Consider the following 27456-nt stretch of genomic DNA (forward strand, 5'->3'; position numbering starts at 1 on the left):
CCAAGCACACAGCCAGCCCTCGCTGGTGGGATACCACTACCCGGGGTCCAGCTTCGAGGATCTGCTGCCCCGCGTGGGGGTCATAGTGACGGAGGGGGCGCGAGGAGGAGACGGCAAGGGACAGGACGGGGGCAGGGCTGCTCTTGTTGCCCCGCACCAGGGGCAAGTTGGAGGGTATTTGCCCCAGCAGAGTCAGCTGTACCAGCTGTCTCACTCTCACTGCGCGCAGACGGGAGGCGGTCTCAGCACCTCCACAGGGCCCCCCAGTGTCAGCTCGCAGCTGCGGCTCGTCAGGGTAAGTGCATTGCGATCTTTATTACTAGAGCATAGGGAAGCATTGTAAAGCACAGAGAGGTCTGGTAAAGCATAGGGAAGCATTGTAAAGCACAGAGAGGTCTGGTAAAGCATAGGGAAGCATTGTAAAGCACAGAGATGTCTGGTAAAGCATAGGGAAGCATTGTAAAGCACAGAGAGGTCTGGTAAAGCATAGGGAAGCATTGTAAAGTGCAGAGAGGTGTGGTAAAGCATAGGGAAGCATTGTAAAGCACAGAGAGGTGTGGTAAAGCATAGGGAAGCATTGTAAAGCGCAGAGAGGTCTGGTAAAGCATAGGGAAGCATTGTAAAGCACAGAGAGGTCTGGTAAAGCACAGGGAAGCATTGTAAAGCACAGAGAGGTCTGGTAAAGCATAGTGAAGCATTGTAAAGCACAGAGAGGTCTGGTAAAGCATAGTGAAGCATTGTAAAGCACAGAGAGGTGTAGTAAAGCATAGGGAAGCATTGTAAAGCACAGAGAGGTCTGGTAAAGCATAGGGAAGCATTGTAAAGCACAGAGAGGTGTGGTAAAGCATAGGGAAGCATTGTAAAGCACAGAGAGGTATGGTAAAGCATATTAAAAAAAACTGGGTAAACTATAGTAAATGCATAGTATATACTGTAGCCATGTGACAAGCATTAAAACAAATGTAAAATTACTGTGCAAATTCATAAGGGAAGAGGAAACACTGTAGATGATTACAACATCATAAAAACTGTACTTAAACATTATTAATTGACACCCCTCCCCTCTCCACCCTTTCCAGGCTTCTTCAATGAAAGACATGCCCCCCAGCGTCCCCTACTCCCACCCCCAGTGCCCCAAACACAAGAAGGCCCTGAAGAAGGATTCAGTGGAGTACCGGCTGAGGCGCGAGCGAAACAACATCGCGGTACGCAAGAGCCGAGACAAAGCCAAGCGCAGGACGCTGGAGACCCAGCAGAGGGCGCTTGAGTTCATGGCCGAGAACCAGCGGCTGCGGGAGAGAGCGGACAGGCTGAGCCAGCAGCTGGAAACGCTGCGCAACGTCCTCAGAGAGCTCCCCCCGGAGGCCAAGCGCGGTATTGCGGCCTCGACGCTGTCAGGGAATTAACTGGAGAGTTCGGGGATGGGGGGAGGGGAGGGGAGGGGGAGGGACTGTCTGCTTCCATCTGCTGGCTGAGCAAGGTACTGGCTGCAACTGAGACGTAAGAGTGACTGAAGAGACACCCCTAGTGTTCAAACCGCGCTACTGCAACCCTCAATACCCGAGCGCGGGCTCCACTGGCGCTCTCTGCTCTGTGTTTGTGGGTATATAGCGCCATCTGCTGGAGCAAAACGAGACATTACAGCGCTCTTGAAAAAACTCTCTGGGAAACCCCAGAAGCCAAGAAAAGGAGCTGCTGAGACATCTCGAGGAGTGATGCAGAGAGAATAGCGGGCCCGGGTTCGACTAGTGTTTGTCTGCGGTGAGGTGTCCATCTGCTGGCCGAGCGCGGTACTGCAACTGAGAAGGGAGGCTGACGGTGACACCTAGTGTTCAAACTGCAGTACTGCAACTGTAAAAAACAACAATAATAATAATAATAATAATAATAATAATAATAATAATAATAATAATAATAATCCCATCACTCAGGACAAAACAACTCTCTTTAAAAAAAAAAAACTCTCCGGAACCCCCACCACCCTGCCCCCCGGAGGCCAAACAAGGCACTGCAACTCCCGTTTCTCTGAAAGCACCATCTGCAGGACAGTCTGGGTTATTACAAACAATAAAAATAATCTTGCACACCCCACCCCACCCCCAGAGGATAAACAGGGTACTGCAACCACTGTGACACCTACAGCAACTGTCAGTGACATTTACAATCCCACTGTGTGATTAATTAAAAAAAGCTTCTATTCTTCTGAAAGAAACAGAGCATGTGTCTTTTTTTAATTTAACAGTCATATACTGTCTGTCTGTCTTGCTGTGTGTTTATTCAGCAGACGCCTTTAACCAAGGCGACTTACAGAGACTAGGGTGTGTGAACTATGCATCAGCTGCAGAGTCACTTACAACTACGTCTCACCCGAAAGATGGAGCACAAGGAGGTGAAGTGACTTGCTCAGGGTCACACAATGAGTCAGTGGCTGAGGTGGGATTTGAACCGGGGACCTCCTGGTTGCAAGCCCTTTTCTTTAACCACTGGATCACACAGCCTCCGCGTGTGTCTGTCTATACAGTATGTCTGTGTGTGTGTGTGTGTGCGTGTGTGTGTGTGTGTGTGTGAGTGTGTCATTGTGTGTGTGTCAGTGTGTGTGTGTGTGTCTGTGTGTCAGTGTGTCAGAGAAAACAAAACACACACACACACAGTGACACACACACACACACACACAGACACACACACACAGACACACATGCACACACACGCACGCACACACACGCGCACACACACACACTCTAAAAACAAAACACACACACACACACAGACACACATGCACACACATGCACGCACACACACGCGCACACACACACACTGAAAACAAAACACAAACACACGCATACACAGACACACACACACACACACACACACACACTCTCTTGCACACACACACACACACACACACACACACACACACTCTGTCCCACACACACACACACACACACACCCACACTCTCTGCCACACACACACACACACACACCCACACTCTCTTGCATACACACACACACACCCACACCTTCTGCCACACAGACACACACACACACACACGCACACAAACTTCAGTACGGCTGCCAAAGAAAAAAACGTAAAGTTCTGTTACCAATTTCGTTACAACAATACCCAGAAGCAGAACACTTCCCCTGAGATAGCATCGGCTTTCTCAAGAGCCAGAGCCTTCTCCTTTTCAAAGAAAAGAGAACAAGAACAAAAGTGCCTGGGACAGGGGCTGAACATTCGGAACACCTTCGACATGAGGCACCAACCTGAGGGACGCTGCGATTATCAGGGGCGGGTTCCAAAGCAGAGGGGGGGCGGGGGGGACGAGGGGAGGGGGGGCTGGTTAATTCTCTTCGCTGTGTTTTTTCTTATATCACAGATGTCTAAAACATCACCTTAAAATTCAGTTTAGCATTGCCCCCCCCCCCCCCCCCCTCTCTCTCGGTTGCTGTGTCACTGTCCTGTGCCCAATCTGCCGTCCCATCTTGACACAGAAAAGGGAACTTAAAATTAGACAGTTGGAGCAAGAAAAAAACAAAAACAGAAATCACCTGGCAGACCTAGACAGAGTTGGAAGCATTGTAAAGCACAGAGAGGTCTGGTAAAGCATAGGGAAGCATTGTAAAGCACAGAGAGGTCTGGTAAAGCATAGGGAAGCATTGTAAAGCACAGAGAGGTCTGGTAAAGCATAGGGAAGCATTGTAAAGCACAGAGAGGTCTGGTAAAGCATAGGGAAGCATTGTAAAGCACAGAGAGGTCTGGTAAAGCATAGGGAAGCATTGTAAAGCACAGAGAGGTCTGGTAAAGCATAGGGAAGCATTGTAAAGCACAGAGAGGTCTGGTAAAGCATAGGGAAGCATTGTAAAGCACAGAGAGGTCTGGTAAAGCATAGGGAAGCATTGTAAAGCACAGAGAGGTCTGGTAAAGCATAGGGAAGCATTGTAAAGCACAGAGAGGTGTGGTGAAGCATAGGGAAGCATTGTAAAGCACAGAGAGGTGTGGTAAAGCATAGGGAAGCATTGTAAAGCACAGAGAGGTCTGGTAAAGCATAGGGAAGCATTGTAAAGCACAGAGAGGTCTGGTAAATCATAGGGAAGCATTGTAAAGCATACTGAAAAAACATGGGTAAACTAATTCTTATAAAAGTTACCCATAATAAAAGCAAAGTGACACACATGATAAACTCTGTGTGTGTCTCAGTGTAACACTTCAGTGGAGGTGCTGCATTGTAATCCACACCCAGTATTGAGAAACTGAATATTTCACAAACTGCTCTCTCTTACCCAACAAAGGGGAGAGAGAGAGAGAGAGAGAGAGAGAGAGAGAGAGAGAGAGAGAGAGAGAGAGAGAGAGAGAGAGAGAGAGAGAGAGAGAGAGAGAGAGAGAGAGAGAGAGAGAGAGAGGGCTATAATTCTAGAACAATTATAGTTTGGTTATGGTGAGGCTGGTAGAATGGGACCACAGTGTGCTAACTATACCCTAAATGATCTTCAATGGCAATGCAGACAGACAGTGGAGCTACAATGGCAATAATGGTTCTGTATTACATTGAGGGGCAATGGTAGCACAAGTATAGGGCAGCTGCAATGGGGTGAGGCTGGTAGAATGGGACCACAGTGTGCTGACTATACCCTAAATGATCTTCAATGGCAATGCAGACAGACAGTGGAGCTACAATGGCAATAATGGTTCTGTATTACACTGAGGGGCAATGGTAGCACAAGTATAGGGCAGCTGCAATGGGGTGAGGCTGGTAGAATGGGACCACAGTGTGCTGACTATACCCTAAATGATCTTCAATGGCAATGCAGACAGACAGTGGAGCTACAATGGCAATAATGGTTCTGTATTACACTGAGGGGCAATGGTAGCACAAGTATAGGGCAGCTGCAATGGGGTGAGGCTGGTAGAATGGGACCACAGTGTGCTAACTATACCCTAAATGATCTTCAATGCAATGCAGACAGACAGTGGAGCTACAATGGCAATAATAGTTCTGTATTACACTGAGGGGCAATGGTAGCACAAGTATAGGGCAGCTGCAATGGGGTGAGGCTGGTAGAATGGGACCACAGTAAGGTGACTTTTTTTTTTTTTAACTAAAATGATCTCTTTACACTCTGTATTACATTAGACTGGTAGATATCAACTTATTTGGTCCTTTCCCGCAGTTTGTGTTCTGGCCATGGGGATCTACTGCCATCTGGCGGTATGAACGGTGAACTGCATCATCTCTTGGTTTTCAACTGAAAGTTCATATATATATATATATATATATATATATATATATATATATATATATATATATATATATATATATATATATATATATATATATATATATATATATATATAATAAAATAAAATAAAAATCTATGTCCCGAACCGTGTCCCCAAACCCCAAAACCCAAAACCCCAAACCCATTAAACCCAAGCCACTGAATGCGTAGTAACTAACAGATCCACAAGAGGGCACCAGAGTGACGTTACTCTGAGGTCAGTGTAAGTGGCCCTGGCCTGAAAACACTATGTAACACAATTTTTGTTCCTGGGTAGTAAGTGTTATTTCCTAATTGCTTATGCCTCAAAAGTACAGAAAATGGCTATTATTCCCCACAAACTTTGCTTTTGTGACCAGGACAGTGATATTTTGAAATTTACCTATTTCCAATGAGAAAACGAGCGAATTTGTGTCTTTTCGTTCACATAAAGTCAGAAAAAAACAACATATGAATCCAAATTAACATGTATTTATACTAAAGTAATACAAAAATGACTACAAAAGATTTAGAAGTGAGTAGTTTTTCGAGATTTACGATTATACTGTAAATCACTTTCACGAATCAGCCCCCAAATGTAGTCTCCCATCATGTTCTCGTTATACTGTCCTTGGTAGCGGTGTTCAAAGTCCAGTATATCCTGGTGGAAGCGCTCGCCTTGCTCCTCCGAGTACGCTCCCATGTTATCCTTGAATTTATCAAGATGAGCATCAAGGATATGGACTTTGAGGGACATCCTACAGCCCATTGTGCCGTAGTTCTTCACCAGAGTCTCAACCAGCTCCACATAGTTTTCGGCCTTGTGATTGCCCAGGAAGCCCCGAACCACTGCGACAAAGCTGTTCCAAGCCGCTTTCTCCTTACTAGTGAGCTTCTTGGGGAATTCATTGCACTCCAGGATCTTCTTTATCTGTGGTCCGACGAAGACACCGGCTTTGACCTTTGCCTCAGACAGCTTAGGGAAGAAGTCTTGAAGGTACTTGAAGGCTGCCGACTCCTTATCTAGAGCTCTGACAAATTGTTTCATAAGGCCCAATTTGATGTGCAGTGGTGGCATCAGCACCTTCCGGGGGTCCACCAGTGGCTCCCACTTGACGTTGTTCCTCCCCACAGAGAACTCGGTCCGCTTGGAAGGGTCCACCATGCAGAAGTAGCAGTTGCTTGAGTGGTCAGTGGGTTCCCGCCAAATTCTTGGGATAGCGAACTTCATGGCTCTCTTTTCCCCTCTGTACCATCCTACAAAAATACATTTATTTCACCCATGACTAATGTGTAAGAGATTCTCGCAACATTTTTCATATATATTTTTTCAATAACATTGAAAATTGTAAAACATTTTAAAATTAAAAACTTTTACAATTTTAAAAATTTTAACAAATTTTATAACATAAAATTCCGAGCAACAATTGTCCATCTTACCTTCCAGAGTTATTTTGCAGTGCTCGCAGGTGAAATGAGGTGCACAGGGTTTGTCTTGATCCCCGACAGGCATGCCGAAATATGCCTTGTAAGCCTCACACATCTTAGCAGATGCTTCCACAGAGTACTTTTTCGCTCTTGTCTTGATAAATTGGCCGCAGACATAGCAAAATGCGTCTGCCGGATGCTCGCAGCCTCTTGATGCCATCTCAGAAAAATGCAGATATGTATCCACTTAGGCAGCTGGAACTAAACTGAACTGGTGGGCTTAAGGCCCCTGTATGTATACTACTATTTATATTACTGGAAAGTTCTAGAAAGTTCTAGAAGTTACTCCAAGTTTACTCAGCACTGAATCTATCTGGAATGTTCTGGAAAATAGGTCAATTTCAAAATATCACTGTCCTGGTCACAAAAGCAAAGTTTGTGGGGAATAATAGCCATTTTCTATACTTTTGAGGCATAAGCAATTAGGAAATAACACTTACTACCCAGGAACCAAAAAAAAAATTAAAAATTTGTTACACGGTGAAATCATTTTCTATATTTATTTATTAATTTATTTATTTTTCATTTTGGCATTAAATATCCTGCATAAGCGAAAGTATAATTTAATACAGTATAAAACATCTTGGAGAACTAACCACAGTTCTTCTGTGGATTTAGGCAGCCTCAGTTGCTTCTCTCTCTTCATGTAATCCCAGACAGACTCAATGATGTTGAGATCAGGGCTGTGTGGGGGCCATACCATCACTTCCAGGACTCCTTGTTCTTCTTTACGCTGAAGATAGTTCTTAATGACTTTCGCTGTATGTTTGGGGTCGTTGTCATGCTGCAGAATCAATTTGGGGCCAATCAGATGCCTCCCTGATGGTATTGCATGATGGATAAGTATCTGCCTGTACTTCTCAGCATTGAGGAGACCATTAATTCTGACCAAATCCCCAACTCCATTTGCAGAAATGCAGCCCCAAACTTGCAAGGAACCTCCACCATGCTTCACTGTTGCCTGCAGACACTCATTCGTGTACCGCTCTCCAGCCCTTCGGCGAACAAACTGCCTTCTGCTACAGCCAAATATTTCAAATTTTGACTCATCAGTCCAGAGCACCTGCTGCCATTTTTCTGCACCCCAGTTCCTGTGTTTTCGTGCATAGTTGAGTCGCTTGGCCTTGTTTCCACGTCGGAGGTATGGCTTTTTGGCCGCAAGTCTTCCATGAAGGCCACTTCTGACCAGACTTCTCCGGACAGTAGATGGGTGTACCAGGGTCCCACTGTTTTCTGCCAATTCTGAGCTGATGGCACTGCTGGACATCTTCCGATTGCAAAGGGAAGTAAGCATGATGTGTCTTTCATCTGCTGCAGTAAGTTTCCTTGGCCGACCACTGCGTCTACGGTCCTCAACGTTGCCCGTTTCTTTGTGCTTCTTCAAAAGAGCTTGGACAGCACATCTGGAAACCCCTGTCTGCCTTGAAATTTCTGCCTGGGAGAGACCTTGCTGATGCAGTATAACTACCTTGTGTCTTGTTGCTGTGCTCAGTCTTGCCATGGTGTATGACTTTTGACAGTAAACTGTCTTCAGCAACCTCACCTTGTTAGCTGAGTTTGGCTGTTCCTCACCCAGTTTTATTCCTCCTACACAGCTGTTTCTGTTTCAGTTAATGATTGTGTTTCAACCTACATATTGAATTGATGATCATTAGCACCTGTTTGGTATAATTGTTTAATCATACACCTGACTATATGCCTACAAAATCCCTGACTTTGTGCAAGTGTACCTAGAAGAATTGATGCTGTTTTGAAGGCAAAGGGTGGTCACACCAAATATGGATTTGATGTAGATTTTTCTTCTGTTCACTCACTTTGAATTTAGTTAATTGATAAATATAAACTATTAACATGTCTATTTTTGAAAGCATTCTTGTTACAGCATTTTTTCACACCTGCCTAAAACTTTTGCACAGTACTGTGTGTATATATAGGGGGCAGCAGTGTGGAGTAGTGGTCAGGGCTCTGGACTCTTGACCGGAGGGTTGTGGGTTCAATCCCCAGTGGGGGACACTGCTGCTGTACCCTTGAGCAAGGTACTTTACCTAGATTGCTCCAGTAAAAAACCCAACTGTATAAATGGGTAATTGTATGTAAAAATAATGTGAAATAATGTATAATGTGATATCTTGTAACAATTGTAAGTCGCCCTGGATAAGGGTGTCTGCTAAGAAATAAATAATAATAATAATATATATATCTATCTATCTATCTATATATATATATATATATATATATATATATATATATCCCCCTCTCTGTCCTGATGTATTTTGCTTTATTATTGTGATTCAAGCATTCAAAATCCTAAAAGGTATAGACAATGTCTCAAAAGAAACAAGGACCAGGCGTCACAAGTGGAGATTAGATAAAGGGGCATTCAGAACAGAAAATAGGAGGCACTTTTTTACACAGAGAATTGTGAGGGTCTGGAACCAACTCCCCAGTAATGTTGTTGAAGCTGACACCCTGGGATCCTTCAAGAACTGCTTGATGAGATTCTGGGATCAATAAGCTACTAACAACCAAACAGTTTTCTTTTCTTTTTTCTCTGCCTTACTACCTGTCGATCCCACCTGTCCGTCGGGCTGAAATCCGAAAATGACGTAAAAGCTGTCATTAACATAGAGGTGTCTCAATTAAATACTGATGAGTTATTTATGTAAATAGCGGAAAACAACAGAAAAGTGTGTCCGAATGTGTGCGAGTTTGCGCAGGTGGCTCTTGAGCGTGGGCGTATGTTTGTGCGAGTGTGTCTGTCTCTTCTGTGGGTGTGTTTGAATTCATGCGTGTGTATGTGACTCTGTCAGTGGGATTATTTGATCACGAAGTGCCAGTGAGCATGGGGCATTACACAACACAAGCCACTCAACAGACAGAGAAGAAACAGACTCTCTCTCTCTCTCTCTGTCTCTCTCTCTCTCTGTCTGTCTGTCTGCCTCTCTCTCTCTCTCCCCCTCTCTCTCTCTCTCCCTCTCTCTCTCTCTCTCTCTCTCTGTATGTCTGTCTGTCTGTCTCTCCCCCTGTCTCCCCTCTCTCTCTCCCCCCTCTCTCTTTCTCTCTCTCCCTCTGTCTCTCTCTGTCTGTCTCTCCCTCTCTCTCTCTCCCTCTCTCTCCCGCTCTTTCTCTCTCTCACTCTCTCTCTCTCTCTCCCCCTCTCTCTCTTTCTCTCTCCTCCTCTCTCTCTCTCTCTCTCTCTGTCTGTCTCTCCCCCCTCTCTCCCCTCTCTCTCTCTCTGTCTCTCTCTCTCTCTGTATCTGTCTGTCTGTCTCTCTCTCCCCTCTCTCTCTCTCCCTCTCTCCCTCTCGCTCTCTCTCTGTATGTCTGTCTGTCTGTCTCTCTCTCTCTCCCCCCTCTCTCTTTCTCTCTCTGTCTGTCTTTCCCTCTCTCTCTCTCACTCTCTCTCTCTCCCCCTCTCTCTCTTTCTCTCTCCCCCTCTGTCTCTCTCTCTGTCTGTCTCTCCCCCCCCCCCCCCCTCTCTCTCTCTCTCTCTCTCTCTCTCTCACACTACACTGAGGAAAGTGTTCGCAGAAACGTTAGTCTGCGGCGTGACTTTCTATCACTTTGTCAGTCACTGAGACATTCAGACACAATATCGCGCTGCTCCTAGCGACCAAATCAAACACTCAACACACGAGCGTCAGCTAGTATCTCTCCCTCGCTCCCTCTCTTCCTCCCTCCCTCTTTCTCTCTCTCCAACTCTCTCCCTAATATATAATAGTTATTTTGTCTTATGTTACAAGACCTCTGTCTTCTAGTTTTCTCACTAATTAAAAAAAAAAAAATAGAAAGGAATCTGTCCTGTCAAACCTTTTCTTCCCTGTCTTTTAGGCTACAAGACTTTGTGTGTGCGTGTCTCCCTCAGTGTGTGTCTGTCTAGCTGTGTGTCTGTCTATGTGTCTCTGTGTTTTTGTCTGTGTGTCTGTCTGTGTGTGTCTGTCTTTTTGTCTGTGTGTCTGTGTGTGTCTGTGTTCTTGTCTGTGTGTGTGTTGTCTGTGTTTTTGTCTGTGTGTCTGTGTTTATATGTGTGTGTGTCTGTCTGTCAGTGTGTCTGTGTGTCCGTGTGTGTGTGTGTCTGTGCCATGTAGCCCCCCAGATTGAAACCCAGAGGAAGCTGAAAATCAGAAAAGAGAATCTATTTTGTTGACAGGGTGGATGAGCCCCTGGCCTGCGCCACTCAGCCCCCGAACAAATCGAAGCCAGCCAAGCCGGTATTTTAATTGTTCTGCTAGTTGTTTTCAGAGATTAGCTATTCTGAGTTTATGGCCTCGTGAGGTTTGGGCTGAGGTAAGGGGACAGAGATAGCGAGGGCTGAGTGCCGGACTGTGTCTCACACACAAACACTGCGGTGCATTCAGGAATGCTGATCCTGAGGAGCGAAAACATGATTCCCATTCCCTTCCAAAAATAAACACATTGTCACTGCTAAACAACTGAGCCCTCCACCCCCCCTCTCCCTCTCCCTCTCTCTCCCTCTCCCTCTCTCTCCACCAGCAGCTTCTCTGTTTGTCCGGTGGGTGAGAGATCCGGTTTTGTTTATATTGAAACCTTTGACTTTTGTTTTTTTTTGTGAATAAATAAACAAATCGAATTTCTTATCCACATGAAAGAGAGCAGGCTGGTGATTTAATGAGCTGTCCGTGTGTCTGTCTGTCTGTCTGTGCCACCTAGCCCCCCAGATTGGAAACCAGCCCTGGAAGACTGGAAGAGTTTTTTTAATTTATTTATTTATTTTTGTATCCGTGCCCATATTGGTTTCGATAAACATGGGGAACAAACAGACAAGTTCATTATGGAAATGTCTGCTGTTCTAGTCACCCCCCCCCCCCCCCACTCCTGTCAATCCCAGTTGTGTTCGTATTTCTGGTGACAGGGAAGGTCAGGGGTCAAGCTGTTTGGAATGGGATGAGGTGTCGCGTTCTCTGGTGGTGAATGCTTCTACTCCTTATCTTTATTAACAAGGGGCCCTTAGACAAGGTCAACCACAGCAGATTCATTATCTCCGTTAGCTGCTCCTTTGAGTCTGGGGGGTATGGGAGCAGATCAAGCAGGGGAGTCAGGAATTCAGCCTTACAGTGGGGGGGGGGGGGGGGGGGGGGGATGCAATGGTAGCACTAGAACAGCCTGCTAACTACACCCTAAATGATCTTCAATGGCAATGCAGACAGACAGTGGAGCTACAATGGCAATAATGGTTCTGTATTACATTGAGGGGCAATGGTAGCACAAGTATAGGGCAGCTACAATGGGGTGAGGCTGGTAGAATGGGACCACAGTGTGCTAACTACACCCTAAATGATCTTCAATGGCAATGCAGACAGACAGTGGAGCTACAATGGCAATAATGGTTCTATATTACATTGAGGGGCAATGGTAGCACAAGTATAGGGCAGCTGCAATGGGGTGAGGCTGGTAGAATGGGACCACAGTGTGCTGACTATACCCTAAATGATCTTCAATGGCAATGCAGACAGACAGTGGAGCTACAATGGCAATAATGGTTCTGTATTACACTGAGGGGCAATGGTAGCACAAGTATAGGGCAGCTGCAATGGGGTGAGGCTGGTAGAATGGGACCACAGTGTGCTAACTATACCCTAAATGATCTTCAATGGCAATGCAGACAGACAGTGGAGCTACAATGGCAATAATGGTTCTGTATTACATTGAGGGGCAATGGTAGCACAAGTATAGGGCAGCTGCAATGGGGTGAGGCTGGTAGAATGGGACCACAGTGTGCTAACTATACCCTAAATGATCTTCAATGGCAATGCAGACAGACAGTGGAGCTACAATGGCAATAATGGTTCTGTATTACATTGAGGGGCAATGGTAGCACAAGTATAGGGCAGCTGCAATGGGGTGAGGCTGGTAGAATGGGACCACAGTGTGCTGACTATACCCTAAATGATCTTCAATGGCAATGCAGACAGACAGTGGAGCTACAATGGCAATAATGGTTCTGTATTACACTGAGGGGCAATGGTAGCACAAGTATAGGGCAGCTGCAATGGGGTGAGGCTGGTAGAATGGGACCACAGTGTGCTGACTATACCCTAAATGATCTTCAATGGAACTGATCGTTTGCTTAAATTAGACCTTCTTAATTGTTCTAAAAAGTTGCAGATTTCAAGTTACTTAATAAAATTGTGTAAACTTGAAATCTGTTATTAGATTTTAGGCTGCAGAGAACAATAAAAACAAGTAAAATGATCTAAACCCTGATAAGTCTACATAACATAATTAAGTTTGGCTACTCGTTTAGTTTTTGTTACAACTTTCTCTGGGGCTGACTAAACTCCTAACATGCATGTTCGTGTAACTTAACCCATTTGAGTTAGATTTACGTTTTCAATAGTCGAGTTAGTTTGAAGATATTTTATTATCTGCTTGTGTGCTTGTGGCAGCATTTACAAGAGCTGGAACCAGGCAGGTGCAGAGATGGAGACTGAGAGAGAAGACTGACCGCCGAACGGGGGGGGCACACACAACACCAGGAGAACACGTGTAACGGAGCAGGCGGGGGGGGGGGGGGGGGCACAAGAGACAAGCAAACACAACACACCTGCACAACCACAACACACACACACAAAACAGCAACGCAATAAACACCAAACAAGTCCGAAAATAAATTATTTATTTCTCAGACATACAATTGTTACAAGATATCACATTATTTTTACATACAATTACATTATATTTTACATACAGTTACCAATTTATACAGTTGGGGTTTTTACTGGAGCAATCTAGGCGAAGTAGTTTGCTTAAGAGTACAGCAGCAGTGTCCCCCCCACCTGGGATTGAACCCACGACCCTCCGGTCAAGAATCCAGAGCCCTAACCGCTACTCCACACTGCTGCCCTAAATCCTGCAAGGGCTGATGGGAATCCAGCCCCCTGATTCTACTTTAAAACATTTACATTTGAACAGCCAAAGTACTTTCGAGTGTTCCACTAACTCAAAATGGATGAGTGTTAGAAATAACCTTTGAATTTTTAAGTTAACTTGATTTAATTTATTTAGAATGACTTTGGGGTTCACAGTGATACAGAGAACTGCGACGCTATCTCCAAATGCAATACCTGAAAGTATTTATTGGAGTACCAGGGTTGGTGCCTTGCTAATCTTGAAAGGACACAGCCACAGCTGTCAGCCTTTGACCTTGTTCCTCTTGGAAAGGTCCCGAGTCACCGTTCAGCCATCCCCGGATTCCTGGCTCAATTCTACGCTCTGGCCCGGATTCAGGATTGTCAGGCACATATTTTGGAAAGTCAAAAGCATTTTTATTTTGTAGATTTATTTATTTATTTATTTATCTATTTATTTTGTCCTTGAGGCCCGTGCCAACGCATACAACAATAACAAAGACAGACAGAGAGGGCAGCTGATAATTCCCGCTCCTGTGCCACTTGTCCTTTTTTGGAGTGCAGGAGGGGACTATAAAAAAGACCACGTTGTCGAATGTCCCGCATACAATAGCTTTGGGCTTCCTCAGGTATGGCATTGTGGCTGGGACGTCCTGTCGCTGACCACGGTGTGAGTGTCTAGCGTCTGTGTCTCTGGAGATTTAGTCTGCTGTCTAGCTGCTTCTCTCTCTGTGTGTGTTTGTGCGAGGGTTTATTATTATTATTATTATTATTATTATTATTATTATTATTATTATTATTATTATTAATGAGCCATTTAGCAGAGGCTTTTATCCAAAGCAACTTACAGAGACTAGGGGGGTGAACTCTGCATCATCAACAACTGCTGCTGCTGCTGCTGCGGAGTCACTTCCAATAGGAGCTCGTTTGTTTTACTGTGTCCTTACCTGCGATGAATCAGGGAGTCATTGTCTGGACTGTGATGAGTCGAGCACGCTGGAGTACAGGGGATCCGTTGTGATGTGACGCGTTCGCGTTGATAATCTTTGTTTCACAGTACGGGCTTGAGATTGCGCGCGGCACTGCAATGCGTGTTTTTGTGACAGTTTAGTTGAGCGTAACTTTGGCTATTTACGATATAAAGACTGTGTTGGTATGTGAGTAGACAGTGATCTGCTTCTGAGTTTCTGTTACACTGTTGAAAAAGCTGGTTATACTGTTGAAAAAGCTGGTTATGCTGTTGAAATAGCTGGTTATACTGTTGAGAAAGCTGGTTATACTGTTTAAAGTACTCAGAGTAAGGGTAATAGCTACTGCAGCTGTGAAGCAGACAGTAGTGTCTCTGAGTGTGTGGCTTCTGAGTTTCTGTTACACTGTTGAAAATGTTGGTTATTGTTGAAAAAGTTGGTTATAGAAAAAGCTGGTTATGTTGTTGAAAAAGCTGGTTATGCTGTTGAAAAAGCTGGTTACACTGTTGAAAAAGCTGGTTATGCTGTTGAAAAAGCTGGTTATGCTGTTGAAAAAGCTGGTTATGCTGTTGAAAAAGCTGGTTACGCTGTTGAAAAAGCTGGTTATGGCTCCCGAGTGGCGCATCCAGTAAAGGCGCTCCTCGCAGGATGTGCCCTATAGCCTGGAGATCGCTGGTTCGAATCCAGGCTATGTCACAGCTGACCGTGACCGAGAGTTCCTAGGGGGCGGCGCACAATTGGCTGAGCGCTGCCCGGGTAGGGAGGGCTTAGGTCGGCAGGGGAATCCACGGCTCGCCGCGCATCAGCGACCCCTGTGGCCGATAGGGCGCCTGTGGCTCTGCAGCGGAGCCGCCAGATCTGTGTTGTCCTCCGGCACTATAGGTCTGGTGGCATTGCTGTGGATCTGCAGTGCGAAAAATGACGGCTTGGAAGGAGCACGTTTCGGAGGATGCGTGTTTCAGCCTCCGTTTCCTGAGTCGGCGGGGGGGGGGGGGGGTTGCGAGCGGTGAGCCGGGGATACAGATAATAATTGGGCATGCTAAATTGGGGTGAAAACCGGGGTAAAAATAATTGGCGACGACTAAATTTAAAAAAAAAAAAAAAAAAAAAAAAGCTGGTTATGCTGTTGAGAAAGCTGGTTACGCTGTTGAAAAAGCTGGTTATGCTGTTGAGAAAGCTGGTCACGCTGTTGAAAAAGCTGGTTATAATATTTTAATTGTTGGTTATACTGTTGAAAAAGCTGGTTATGCTGTTGAGAAAGCTGGTTATACTGTTGAAAAAGCTGGTTATACTGTTGAAAAAGCTGGTTATACTGTTGAAAAAGCTGGTTATACTGTTGAAAAAGCTGGTTATACTGTTGAAAAAGCCGGTTATGCTGTTGAAAAAGCTGGTTATACTGTTGAAAAAGTTGGTTACACTGTTAAAAAAGCCGGTTATGCTGTTGAAAAAGCTGGTTATAATATTTTAATTGCTGGTTATACTGTTGAGAAAGCTGGTTATACTGTTTAAAGTACTCAGAGTAAGGGTAATAGTTAGCTACTGCAGCTGTGAAGCAGACAGTAGTGTCTCTGAGTGTGTGGGTGGTGTGTTTTATTTAGGGCTTCTGGTTTTCGGCATTTTATCTCGACTTTTCTAATCTCCTTTAAAGAATTGAACTGATGTCTGTGAAGCCATCCGTGTGCCTCCATCACATCTGAGAAACACGTTCGTAGTAAAACTGACAATTTCCGTTTTGCTAAATTGTCTTTTAGATTGGCCCAGCTTTAATTTGTCATTTTACGAAGCAGAGCAAGATTGCGACGTTGTTAATAAGCGTATCCTCTTAATTAGAGCTCTAATGAAAAATATAAAGTGTTTTTTTGCTGCTGGACAGGCTTTGTTGCAGTCGTTCTGCAGCGTGACTGTATTTCCACTGATAAAGAAGAGTCGCTTCTGTTTTGAAACGACAAAGCCAAGACTTACGATTTTCAACCCTGTCAATGAAATCAATTTCACTCTGAACGCGTTGCTCTGCTGTGATGGAGACACACGGGTATCCATTGAATTCATAAAGGAGAGGAGAAAATTCGAAGCCGTCCCCAAAAAACATCTAGAAAGTCAGATACTGAAACACTTAGAGTTAGTGGCTTTCAAAGAGACCGTCGAAAATAATACCTATTTTAGTTAAAATATTAGGCACACATGCACATTTTTTCCCCTATGAAAAATGGTATACAGGGATGGGAATCAGACTCCTATTGCACAGCAGTGTGATCCATTCCAGGTTTTACTACCAGCTTTATCAGCCCCCAGTGTGTCTAGGTAACAAGCTCAGGTGTGTCTGATTATTAAACTCCTAGTGAAACCAGGGACTGGATCACACTGCTGTGCAGCGGGAGTCTTATTCCAATCCCTGTGATGATAACCAGGTATCAGTTCAATTTTTCTAATATTGTATCTTAAATTATAATAAATTATATCTTAGGATATAATTGTATTTAATTATATCCTGATGTAACTATCACTGACACTGTTATCTGCTCCGTTATTGAATCGTATTTTGTCATATACCTGTACTTGCTAGAACCAAAGTCATTGTATTTATCTTGCTCTTAATTGTATTATTACTTATACTGTGATTCTTGAAATGTATTTTTGTTTACGACTGTAAGTCGCCCAGGATAAGGGCGTCTGCTAAGAAATAAATAATAATAATAATAATAATAATAATAATAATAATAATAATAATAATAATAATAATAATAATAATAATAATAATAATAATAATTTATTTTTAAATAGCTTTTCTATCTTTAATGTTCCTATTTTTACAATATTTTTATTCTATTTTTATAAATGTGTTTTAAAACTTCTTTATAGTTTTATTGATACAAACAATTTTTTTTGTTTTGTTTTTTTACAAATTATTTTTTAAACCTTTTTAATTGCTGTCTTCGAACATATTCTAGACGTTTTTTTTTATTTTTTTTATTGACTGGTCTAACCGTTGGCAGTTCTTTTTGGATGTTTGTCACACGCCTCAGATCTCTGTAGAAAAAAAATATTTTATTGTGATTTTCTTTAACTTGTGTCGTACAGTGCTTTGAGATACTTTTTGTAAGAAAGGCGCTACAGAAATTCAATTTGATTTGAATATAATTCTCTCACCCCAGCCTTTTTTAAGTTTGCCACTAGATTCTCTAAAACTCAAAAATCTAAATAAAGGTTATAACAGGATATGAAATGGGAGCATTGGAGCATTCGCCTCTAAAATACAGAATGAACTCACTCAGCTTCATAGAGTCCAATGAAAGCTGCTGAATAATGTTCCCTTGTTAACATATTGAATTCCACACCCTCTATATAGAATGAACTCACTCAGCTTCATAGAGTCCAATGAAAGCTGCTGAATAATGTTCCCTTGTTAACATATTGAATTACACCCCCTCTATATAGAATGAACTCACTCAGCTTCATAGAGTCCAATGAAAGCTGCTGAATAATGTTCCCTTGTTAACATATTGAATTCCACCCCCTCTATATAGAATGAACTCCCTCAGCTTCACAGAGTCCAATGAAAGCTGCTGAATAATGTTCCCTTGTTAACATATTGAATTCCACCCCCTCTATATAGAATGAACTCCCTCAGCTTCAGAGTCCAATGAAAGCTGCTGAATAATGTTCCCTTGTTAACATATTGAATTCCACACCCTCTATATAGAATGAACTCCCTCAGCTTCATAGAGTCCAATGAAAGCTGCTGAATAATGTTCCCTTGTTAACATATTGAATTCCACCCCCTCTATATAGAATGAACTCCCTCAGCTTCATACAGTCCAATGAAAGCTGCTGAATAATGTTCCCTTGTTAACATATTGAATTCCACACCCTCTATATAGAATGAACTCCCTCAGCTTCAGAGTCCAATGAAAGCTGCTGAATAATGTTCCCTTGTTAACATATTGAATTCCACACCCTCTATATAGAATGAACTCCCTCAGCTTCATAGAGTCCAATGAAAGCTGCTGAATAATGTTCCCTTGTTAACATATTGAATTCCACACCCTCTATATAGAATGAACTCCCTCAGCTTCATACAGTCCAATGAAAGCTGCTGAATAATGTTCCCTTGTTAATATATTGAATTCCACACCCTCTATATAGAATGAACTCCCTCAGATTCATAGAGTCCAATGAAAGCTGCTGAATAAAGTTCCCTTGTTAACATATTGAATTACACACCGCCGCTTTGGAGTTTTCCCCAGATAACGAAAAACTGACATGAAAATTGTGACATTTTGAAATCTAACATGAAATATACTTACTGTACTGCGATTACGGCTTCCGGTAGACTTTTTTTTTTTTTTTTTTGTAGTTTTCTTTTGATTACATCATGATGTTAAATAAAATATCAAAAACGATGTTCATGTAGTTTGTTTTTCTTTTTTAAAGAGGAGACAATTTATCGATTCGGGGATGCGAAGACGCTGCAGGCCTCCCTGGAGCACGAGGAAGGGAAGATCCTGAGAGCTCAGCTGGAGTTTAACCAGGTGAAGGCTGAGATTGAGCGCAAGCTGGCTGAGAAGGACGAGGAGATGGATCAGGCCAAGAGGAACAACCAGAGGGTGGTGGAGACCCTGCAGACCTCCCTGGAGTCAGAGACCCGCAGCAGGAACGAGGCCCTCCGGCTGAAGAAGAAGATGGAGGGAGACCTCAATGAGATGGAGATCCAGCTCAGCCAGGCCAACAGGATAGCTGCAGAGTCCCAGAAGCAGCTCAAGAGTGTCCACGCCCACCTGAAGGTAACGCTATTCCCACAATTAGTGTTTCAAATTAGCTCCATCATTAATTAAGTTATATACTGATCGTATGCATAAAGTAAATAATATATAGATGTCTACGGGTTACGGACAAAAAGTTTTGCACCACCTCCAATTTTAATAAAAATAATAATAATAAAAAAAAAAATTGCATGAACATAATTTTGATCTTTTTATTTAACATCATGATGTAATCAAAAGAAACTACAAAATGGTTTCACCAAAAAAAAAAAAGTCTACCGGAAGCCATAATAGCAGTACAGTACAGTATTTCATGTTAGATTTCGAAAATGTCACATATTTCAAGTCAGTTTTTTCGTGAAGTATCTGGGGAAAACTACAAAGAGGTGGTGTGTAATTCAATATGTTAACAAGGGAACATTATTCAGCAGCTTTCATTGGACTCTATGAAGCTGAGGGAGTTCATTCTATATAGAGGGGGTGGAATTCAATATGTTAACAAGGGAACATTATTCAGCAGCTTTCATTGGACTCTATGAAGCTGAGGGAGTTCATTCTATATAGAGGGGGTGGAATTCAATATGTTAACAAGGGAACATTATTCAGCAGCTTTCATTGGACTCTATGAAGCTGAGGGAGTTCATTCTATATAGAGAGGGTGGAATTCAATATGTTAACAAGGGAACATTATTCAGCAGCTTTCATTGGACTCTATGAAGCTGAGGGAGTTCATTCTATATAGAGGGGGTGGAATTCAATATGTTAACAAGGGAACATTATTCAGCAGCTTTCACTGGACTCTATGAAGCTGAGTGAGTTCATTCTATATAGAGGGTGTGTGATTCAATATGTTAACAAGGGAACATTATTCAGCAGCTTTCATTGGACTCTATGAAGCTGAGTGAGTTCATTCTATATAGAGGGTGTGGAATTCAATATGTTAACAAGGGAACATTATTCAGCAGCTTTCATTGGACTCTATGAAGGAATATTAGTTCATTCTGTATATAGAGGGTGATGCAGAACTTGCTTCCTTCAAAGACAGTAAGAAAGACTGGATGAGAGGGTTGTGAGTGTGTGTGTGTGTGACCCTGAGCAAGTCACTTCACCTCCTTGTGCTCCGTCCTTCGGATGAGACGTCAAACAAACGAGCTCCTATTGGAAGTGACTCTGCAGCAGCAGCAGCAGCAGCAGTTGTTGATGATGCATAGTTCACCCCCCTAGTCTCTGTAAGCCGCTTTGGATAAAAGCATCTGCTAAATGACTCATTAATAATAATAATAATAATAATAATAATAATAATAATAATAATAATAATAATAATAATGACTAAGGTTTTAAAATCAATAACTGTAAAACACACAACAGTATACTGTATAAATACTAACAGAAGCTAATTGAAAGTGACATAGTTTCGACTTTTCTGAAGAAAGATTATAGTCATAGTCTTTAGTATGGTAGTTCTTGTTTTTCTTGTGCTGAAAGTGCTTTTGATTTATAGATTGAAGTCCAGAGGACCTGGTCGCACACTCAAAATATTTTACTAAACCGAGCAAACAAACAAAATGATTTATAAAAATGACCTTATGTCTCAATTCTACAATGTATTATATTTTTTTTTAACCACGGTTCTCTTAGCAGTGAGGGCGGTACAGGCATTATTTTGTAACATACTTGTAGAAATGGCGACACAGCTATGTTTTATACATTTCCTAAACTTTACGCTGTCATTGGCTGTGTAGCTGGCAGCACTAGTAATGAAACCAGAAGAGGTTCTGGTTCCGGAGATCATGCAGAATTTGCCAACAAGAAAAATGTTTGTTAACAACAGACGCGATGGGCCTGACCGTTTTCTACAATCTAAATAAACATTGTCTAAAAAATAAAAATATAAAAAAATCTGTATATGAACATTTTTTATTATTATTTATAAATTAAATGTCATAGATTTCAATTTGACTGGACCAAATTAAATACCAACAGGATAATCGGATGCCAGTTTTGACGTGATATATATATATATATATATATATATATATATATATATATATATATATATATATATATATATATATATTCTTCTCTACAAAATCATGGCTCAAGAATCGGCGCTGTGCAAATGAGACCGAGTAGCTGCCCGCCTTTTTTTCTAAACCTAAAATGCTATAAAATATTAATATCGCTTTTTTTTCGGCCCTGACATTATTCCAAATAAACCAAACTACGCCACATTTTACGAAGCAAGTTTATCAGCTATCGACGGTTCTCTAGTAACCCTGTAACCATGGCAACAAGCAGCGCCCCAGCTATATTGTTGTCGTTATTTACGAAAAAATAAAAATACCAGGAAACTATATATTATATCATATAACAAGTAAATTTATAACTAATTAGTTGTTTTCAAAAATAATGTTTACATAAAAAAAGCAGGGTATTAGAATAATTTAAACAACTACCTTATCTGCAATGCAAGTCAATACAAAACACTTACCCGTGGGAGAATGATTTATTCATTATTATTATTACTGATGAAAATTGTAATACTTTTAAATATTCAAATCTAAGTCAAGACTTTTTACAGGCGGCGGTACCGAGATTAATAAATTAAGACTGTTGTATTGGTTCTTTTCAGGTGTGAATATTAATTAGCCTCGTGGGCAAGATTCCGACAGGTGCTCGTGCCTGACAGGAATATTAAATAACCGTTAAATTTGAAAGCGACAGCCTGTGAAGGAGCGTCTTTTCCGACCTTTAAAATTTAATAAAATTATAGTTATATATATATATATATTTTAAATAATTGAATACTGTTTCCACTCATAAACGTATAATGCCACGTGAAAAAAAAGTATGACAATGAAAGAGGCCGTTTTCTTATTCTACTGAGAAAGCTTAATAAAGGTAAGTTTAATTTTTTCACTTGTGTCATTCATTTTAACAATTACAAGTGCGCGTATTATTATTATTATTATTATTATTATTATTATTTTTATTATTACAGTTCATATTGTCATTGTTATTATCTTTATACGTATCATCTTATTTTTATTATTTTTATTATTATTATTATTATTATTATTATTATTATTATTATTATTATTACTATGCTATTAATAACATACAGTGTCTTTAAAAAAAAAAACATTTAATAATATACCTTATTAAAGTTCGAATTGGGCAACGTACGGTAATTTGAAATTTAAAATCCCAACCGTCATAATTGTGGTTTGCGCTTGCGCAAACGTTCCTTAACGTTGGTGAACAGTTTTTTTTGTTTTTTGTTTTTTATTTTGTATTCAGCTGCGTTCAGCAAAACCGAATGTTATTACCCACATCATTATGATAAAAAATGAAATAAAATATACCTGGAAGTGCTTAACACTTTCATTGAAATATATTTTTATATATATAAGAAAAAAGAAAAGGATATTTCATATAATTAAAAAGGTAGAATAATTGATTACAAATCAATTATCAGGACGTTTCGGACTACAAGTCCTTCATCGGCTGAATACAAAAAAACAGTGCTTTAAGAAGTTGATAAAAAACAACTTTTTTTGTGATAAAAAACAACTTTATTATTTTTTTGTATTCAGCACAGTTTTTTTGTATTCAGCCGATGAAGGACTTGTAGTCCGAAACGTCCTGATAATTGATTTGTAATCAATTATTCTACCTTTTTAAGTACCTGAAATGTCCTTTTCTTATTTTTCTTCTTTTTTCTTATTGATAATTTTGGTACACAGCAGTTTTCCTTTTTCTCAAACTTTATATATATATATATATATATATATATATATATATATATATATATATATATATATATATATATATATATGTGTGTGTGTGTGTGTAACTAAAATTACACAGTATTAAAAGAATACTCAGGTAAGGCCTTTTTGTTAGAATGTTTTTTTTCTTTCTTTCCCAGGTTTGCAATATATTTTGTAGAAGAATACAAAAATATTATACAAAAGTATTTGTAAGCAACTCACTTTTTTTTTTTTCCTGATGGATCTATCTACAGTTTTAGGATTACTAATGGTACTCAGCATTAATAATTAAATGATATTTTTTACAGGATCTCAAAGAGATAGAGAAGGAAAGGTCACTTAGTTAAGGTGGGTATATACCTTGTGAGGATTTAGAGAGTTGTGAATGCAAAAGGTATGTTTCTTGACACTATTGCAATTAAACAAAATATAAATAGTACATGTTTAAAAATAGTTGGAAAAGGTGCAAGTTTGTGAACTATAGGATAATCTTTGTATCCTGCTGTAATGCTAGGAGTGCCCTCCAGGGGCTTACTGTAGCTCAAAAAATAATTACCAATATATAATGACACCCAACAAAGATTTATTTAATGTTATATTTGTATTTTCCATGTTTACATTTCAGAAAAAAAAACAACCTTTGACTGCATTTGAGCTCAGCATCCACCCCCCATCTAAATGGAGTACATAATTAGCCAAGGAATATTATAGGAATTTTCTGAAAAAACTACTTAATCAGACAGGAGTAATTGTCTATCCAATTTTAACTGTCCAAATATATATATATATATATATATATATATATATATATATATATATATATATATATATATATATATATACAATGTGTAGTGTTTAGATGATTGGACCACATTTTATTAAAAAAAAAAATAAGAACACAAAATGAGGAGAATAAAAATATATGAAAACTAAATGAATGCAAACAAAATAGTTCATTATCAACGACTAAGAGGACAAGCGATCAGCACTCATTACCTGTTTCTGAAGAGCTGTCAGAGAGGCCCCTTCACCAGGAACTGCACTCCTTTCCAGTATTCATTATAGTATCTGTATTAGAGTTAGTAGCACAGGCAGCCAGCACTGTGTATCTTATTAGTAGTGGTATTATTCTCCCTAGTATCAATAAGAGCATATAGTCAACACTTCTTACCTCTCTGGCTTCCAGTGGGAATGGTATAGGCTTCAATATACATCAGGTCACCTTCAAGCCTCTCTTTTTGCGAGGCGGGGGTGGTAAGCCTGTGATATGTGCAAGCAGGAGAGTGGGAGGGAGGGGGGGGGGGGTTCAAATTAGATGCCGCTTCACTTTCACCGCCGAGTTTAACAAATTATACAGGTCATCAGAGGCTATGAAGTGACAGCCTGACACATAGCATAGGTATCTATTACCATGGTGCTTACAGCTGAGACAGTACATCGTCTGTGAAGGCATTTTATACTGTCAACCTAGTATATGCTCATACAACTCTTACCTGAGACAGCTGCCCAGTCTAATTAATGTTTCTATAGCAGACTGAAATACTGGTATGTTGTTTGCCCCAGTTAAAAGTTTGCCCCTATTTTCCCTGTTTCTAAAAGAAAAAAAAAAAAAAATCAAAGTTAATTTCACCTTTCAGGAAAAAAAAGGAGCATTAATTAGGAGCTGGGGGATTATTGAACAGCAATGCTGCTACAAAATGTGGAGTGAGGTGACTTGTATTTCCTTTTTATATTCATAAGCTGCACTCTATAAATAGGCAAGCAGTAAAAGACAACAGGGAGCAGGGTTACGTTACAGCTCATAAACAATGAATTGATCCAAACCATCCCCTCCTTTCAGAGCAAAAGTCAGATACCCTCACCGGTAGAATGCTGTGGCACCATTGGCTTTCATTGCTTTGAATTTCTTGGTGTTGATTGCAGGGCAACTCTGGATAACTGGCAATGGAGTGTTTTAATGTGCATTGAAAAGCTGGGCTTCCAATGATCAGATCCCTACTGTGTGATTTATGTATTAGTTATGTATCACTAGCAATGACTTCAAGACAAAATTCTTAGCAGACCCATAATTCAGACTTCTGAAAAAGTTGTTTACTGAAGGAGCCCGGTAAAACCTTCCTGAAAACAGATTTGTTCAATATTTGTAGGTAAGAATTGTGAATTGGGCCCAATACATTTATTTAAATCAATCTGTCATCATAATAAATGTAAAACCCACTGCTGTGGTTTCCCCATAAGGGACAGCCTGTCCTACAGAATTATTCCTAGAAGAAACAAACTATTGAGTATCTCACTGTCAGCAGAGGGCTTTACACCTCGACACATTTTTTAAACATTTTCAGGAGAGGGTGTTGTATAGTGGACGTAAATGAAGGTGGATCCTGTTAACTTAAAATGCAGGGTTTTGTCCTGAAAATTTGATTTTTTAAATATGTACAAATCCCTTTGGTTTTTAATGATTTTCAAGAAACTAAAACATTTTTTTTTCTAAAAGGAAAAACACAGCTAGTTAAAAACACAGGTGCATATTTTACTTTAGAAATATTGTATTCCTCTTAGAAAACAACTGATGTGTACTTTGCACTGCAGCAAAAGCCTAGTGGATATGGCTCTTATGTTTGACAATCTTACACAAGTAAACTGACCAAGGTACAAAACTGTTTCAGTGCATGATCTTCAAAAGAAATACATGTGCCTCTTGCAATTTCTATCTCTGTAACTGTATCTCAATCATTATGTATGTCTAATGAGACCATGTCAGTGGGGGTCACAAGCTGCAGTTGATCCTGTACAAACATTATGACTAAAGTCTCGCTCTCAATGTGGAGGACAAGCTGTCCTCCTCAATCAGAGAGTGGCGCATGGCAGGAATTTCACAGGGTTATCTTTGTACTCAAGGATAAAGGGAAAGAAACAATGCAATGTCAGAGAGATGCACTCTGGGGACAAGGCTTTCACCAGCTAAAGATGGGAAGAGGGCTCACATTGACCTTGGTCTCAGGTTTCACAATAGGAGACAGCTGCAATGGGGGTGCAGTGATATATTGCCTCAAAGCTCTTTCTTGCAGTGCATCTACGGTCTGTCAACTGTTAACATCCTCAGCTGGAATCCCTCTTGGCAAGTGCTGCTTGATTCTATACGCTCTAATCCTGTTGTTTGAAACCCCTTTTAATAGACACTGACACAGATACAAAAAAATCTCACGCAACAGTTTATTATCTGCTGTTGAGTTTTCAAAAAAGTTTTAGAATAAGACCCAGACTTTTCAAGTGTTATTGACAGAACAGTAAGTGAAGTTGAGATTGAGTTACTATGAAGCTCTGTTGTAAGACTGCTACGCAGTTAATTAGCACCTCTGATAGGATGTTCCTCCTTCCCTGTCTCCCAGGATGAAGCTGGCTCAGAGGCTGCAGGACGCGGAGGAAGCCGTCGAGGCTGTGAATGCTAAATGATCCTCCTTGGAGAAGACCAAACACAGGCTGCAGAATGAGATTGAAGATCTCATGGTGGATCTGGAGAGGTCCAACGCAGCAGCCGCTGCTCTGGACAAGAAGCAGAGGAACTTTGACAAGGTGAGATTTGGGGGTTTCGATGAAGAGAATACATTAGGTTTAGTTAAGGGTGCTGCTGTATTTTGAAACCTATTTTACAATGTGATTGTAATGACTTGTTCTCACCGTGCCCATGCCAGGTCCTGAACGAGTGGAAGCAGAAGTTTGAAGAGTCGCAGAGTGAGCTGGAGGGCTCCCAGATGGAGGCCAGGTCCCTGAGCACTGAACTCTTCAAGCTGAAGAACGCTTATGAGGAGGCTCTGGACAACCTGGAGGTGGGGGATCCAAACTCACATAGTTCTTGTGTCAGCTGTGTTTCTAATTCTGTACCCTTTTTGTGAGACCGTTGTAGTGTAGGACATACTGAAGGAATGTTCTTATTTACCCAGAGGAAATCTCTGACCTGACTGAGCAACTCGGTGAGGGAGGCAAGACCATCCATGAGCTGGAAAAGGCTAGGAAGCAGCTTGAACAGGATTAGTCTGAAATACAGTCTGCTCTGGAGGAGGCTGAGGTGAGAGATACAGATACTCATTCTACTGCACCTCAAAAATCCAAACTACACTATTTTCAGCTCTTTGAGGTTACCCTGAACCAACACACTCCTAGGGACATGGAGCTACCCTGAATCAACACACTCCCAGGGACGTGGGACTTAGCTTTGGAAATATGGTTGATTTTTCTTGTGGACAGAAACTTGTGATATATGGAGTTCTCACATGTTTCTGTCCACAAAAAAATTCATCAAACTTTAAAAATTAAAAAGCTCACATTTTCTCTTTCTCCCCTT

General features: G+C 41.2%; 2 protein-coding genes across 2 annotated transcripts in view; both read left to right on the forward strand.

Annotated features, from left to right (window-relative positions):
* LOC117398961 (CCAAT/enhancer-binding protein epsilon-like) overlaps positions 1 to 2200 on the forward strand; it is a 2489-nt gene extending 289 nt beyond the window's left edge. Inside the window, exons 1-2 of the mRNA XM_033998055.3 lie at positions 1 to 295; positions 1080 to 2200. The exon at positions 1 to 295 is cut by the window's left edge and continues 289 nt beyond it. Of these exons, the coding sequence (XP_033853946.3) occupies positions 1 to 295; positions 1080 to 1406 (622 nt within the window). The 3' untranslated portion in view covers positions 1407 to 2200. The remainder of the gene's footprint in view (positions 296 to 1079) is intronic.
* Positions 2201 to 4119: 1919 nt separating this feature from the next.
* On the forward strand, positions 4120 to 27163 carry LOC117398998 (myosin-6-like). The gene is made up of 5 exons (XM_059012238.1): positions 4120 to 4123; positions 19013 to 19362; positions 26504 to 26687; positions 26807 to 26941; positions 27056 to 27163. Exons 1-3 carry the CDS (start codon positions 4120 to 4122, stop codon positions 26561 to 26563), a joined length of 414 nt encoding a protein of 137 aa, XP_058868221.1. The 3' UTR covers positions 26564 to 26687; positions 26807 to 26941; positions 27056 to 27163.
* Positions 27164 to 27456: the final 293 nt, after the last annotated feature.

This window comes from Acipenser ruthenus, chromosome 44, assembly GCF_902713425.1.
Source record: "Acipenser ruthenus chromosome 44, fAciRut3.2 maternal haplotype, whole genome shotgun sequence".
In the NCBI taxonomy this organism is placed as follows: domain Eukaryota; kingdom Metazoa; phylum Chordata; class Actinopteri; order Acipenseriformes; family Acipenseridae; genus Acipenser; species Acipenser ruthenus.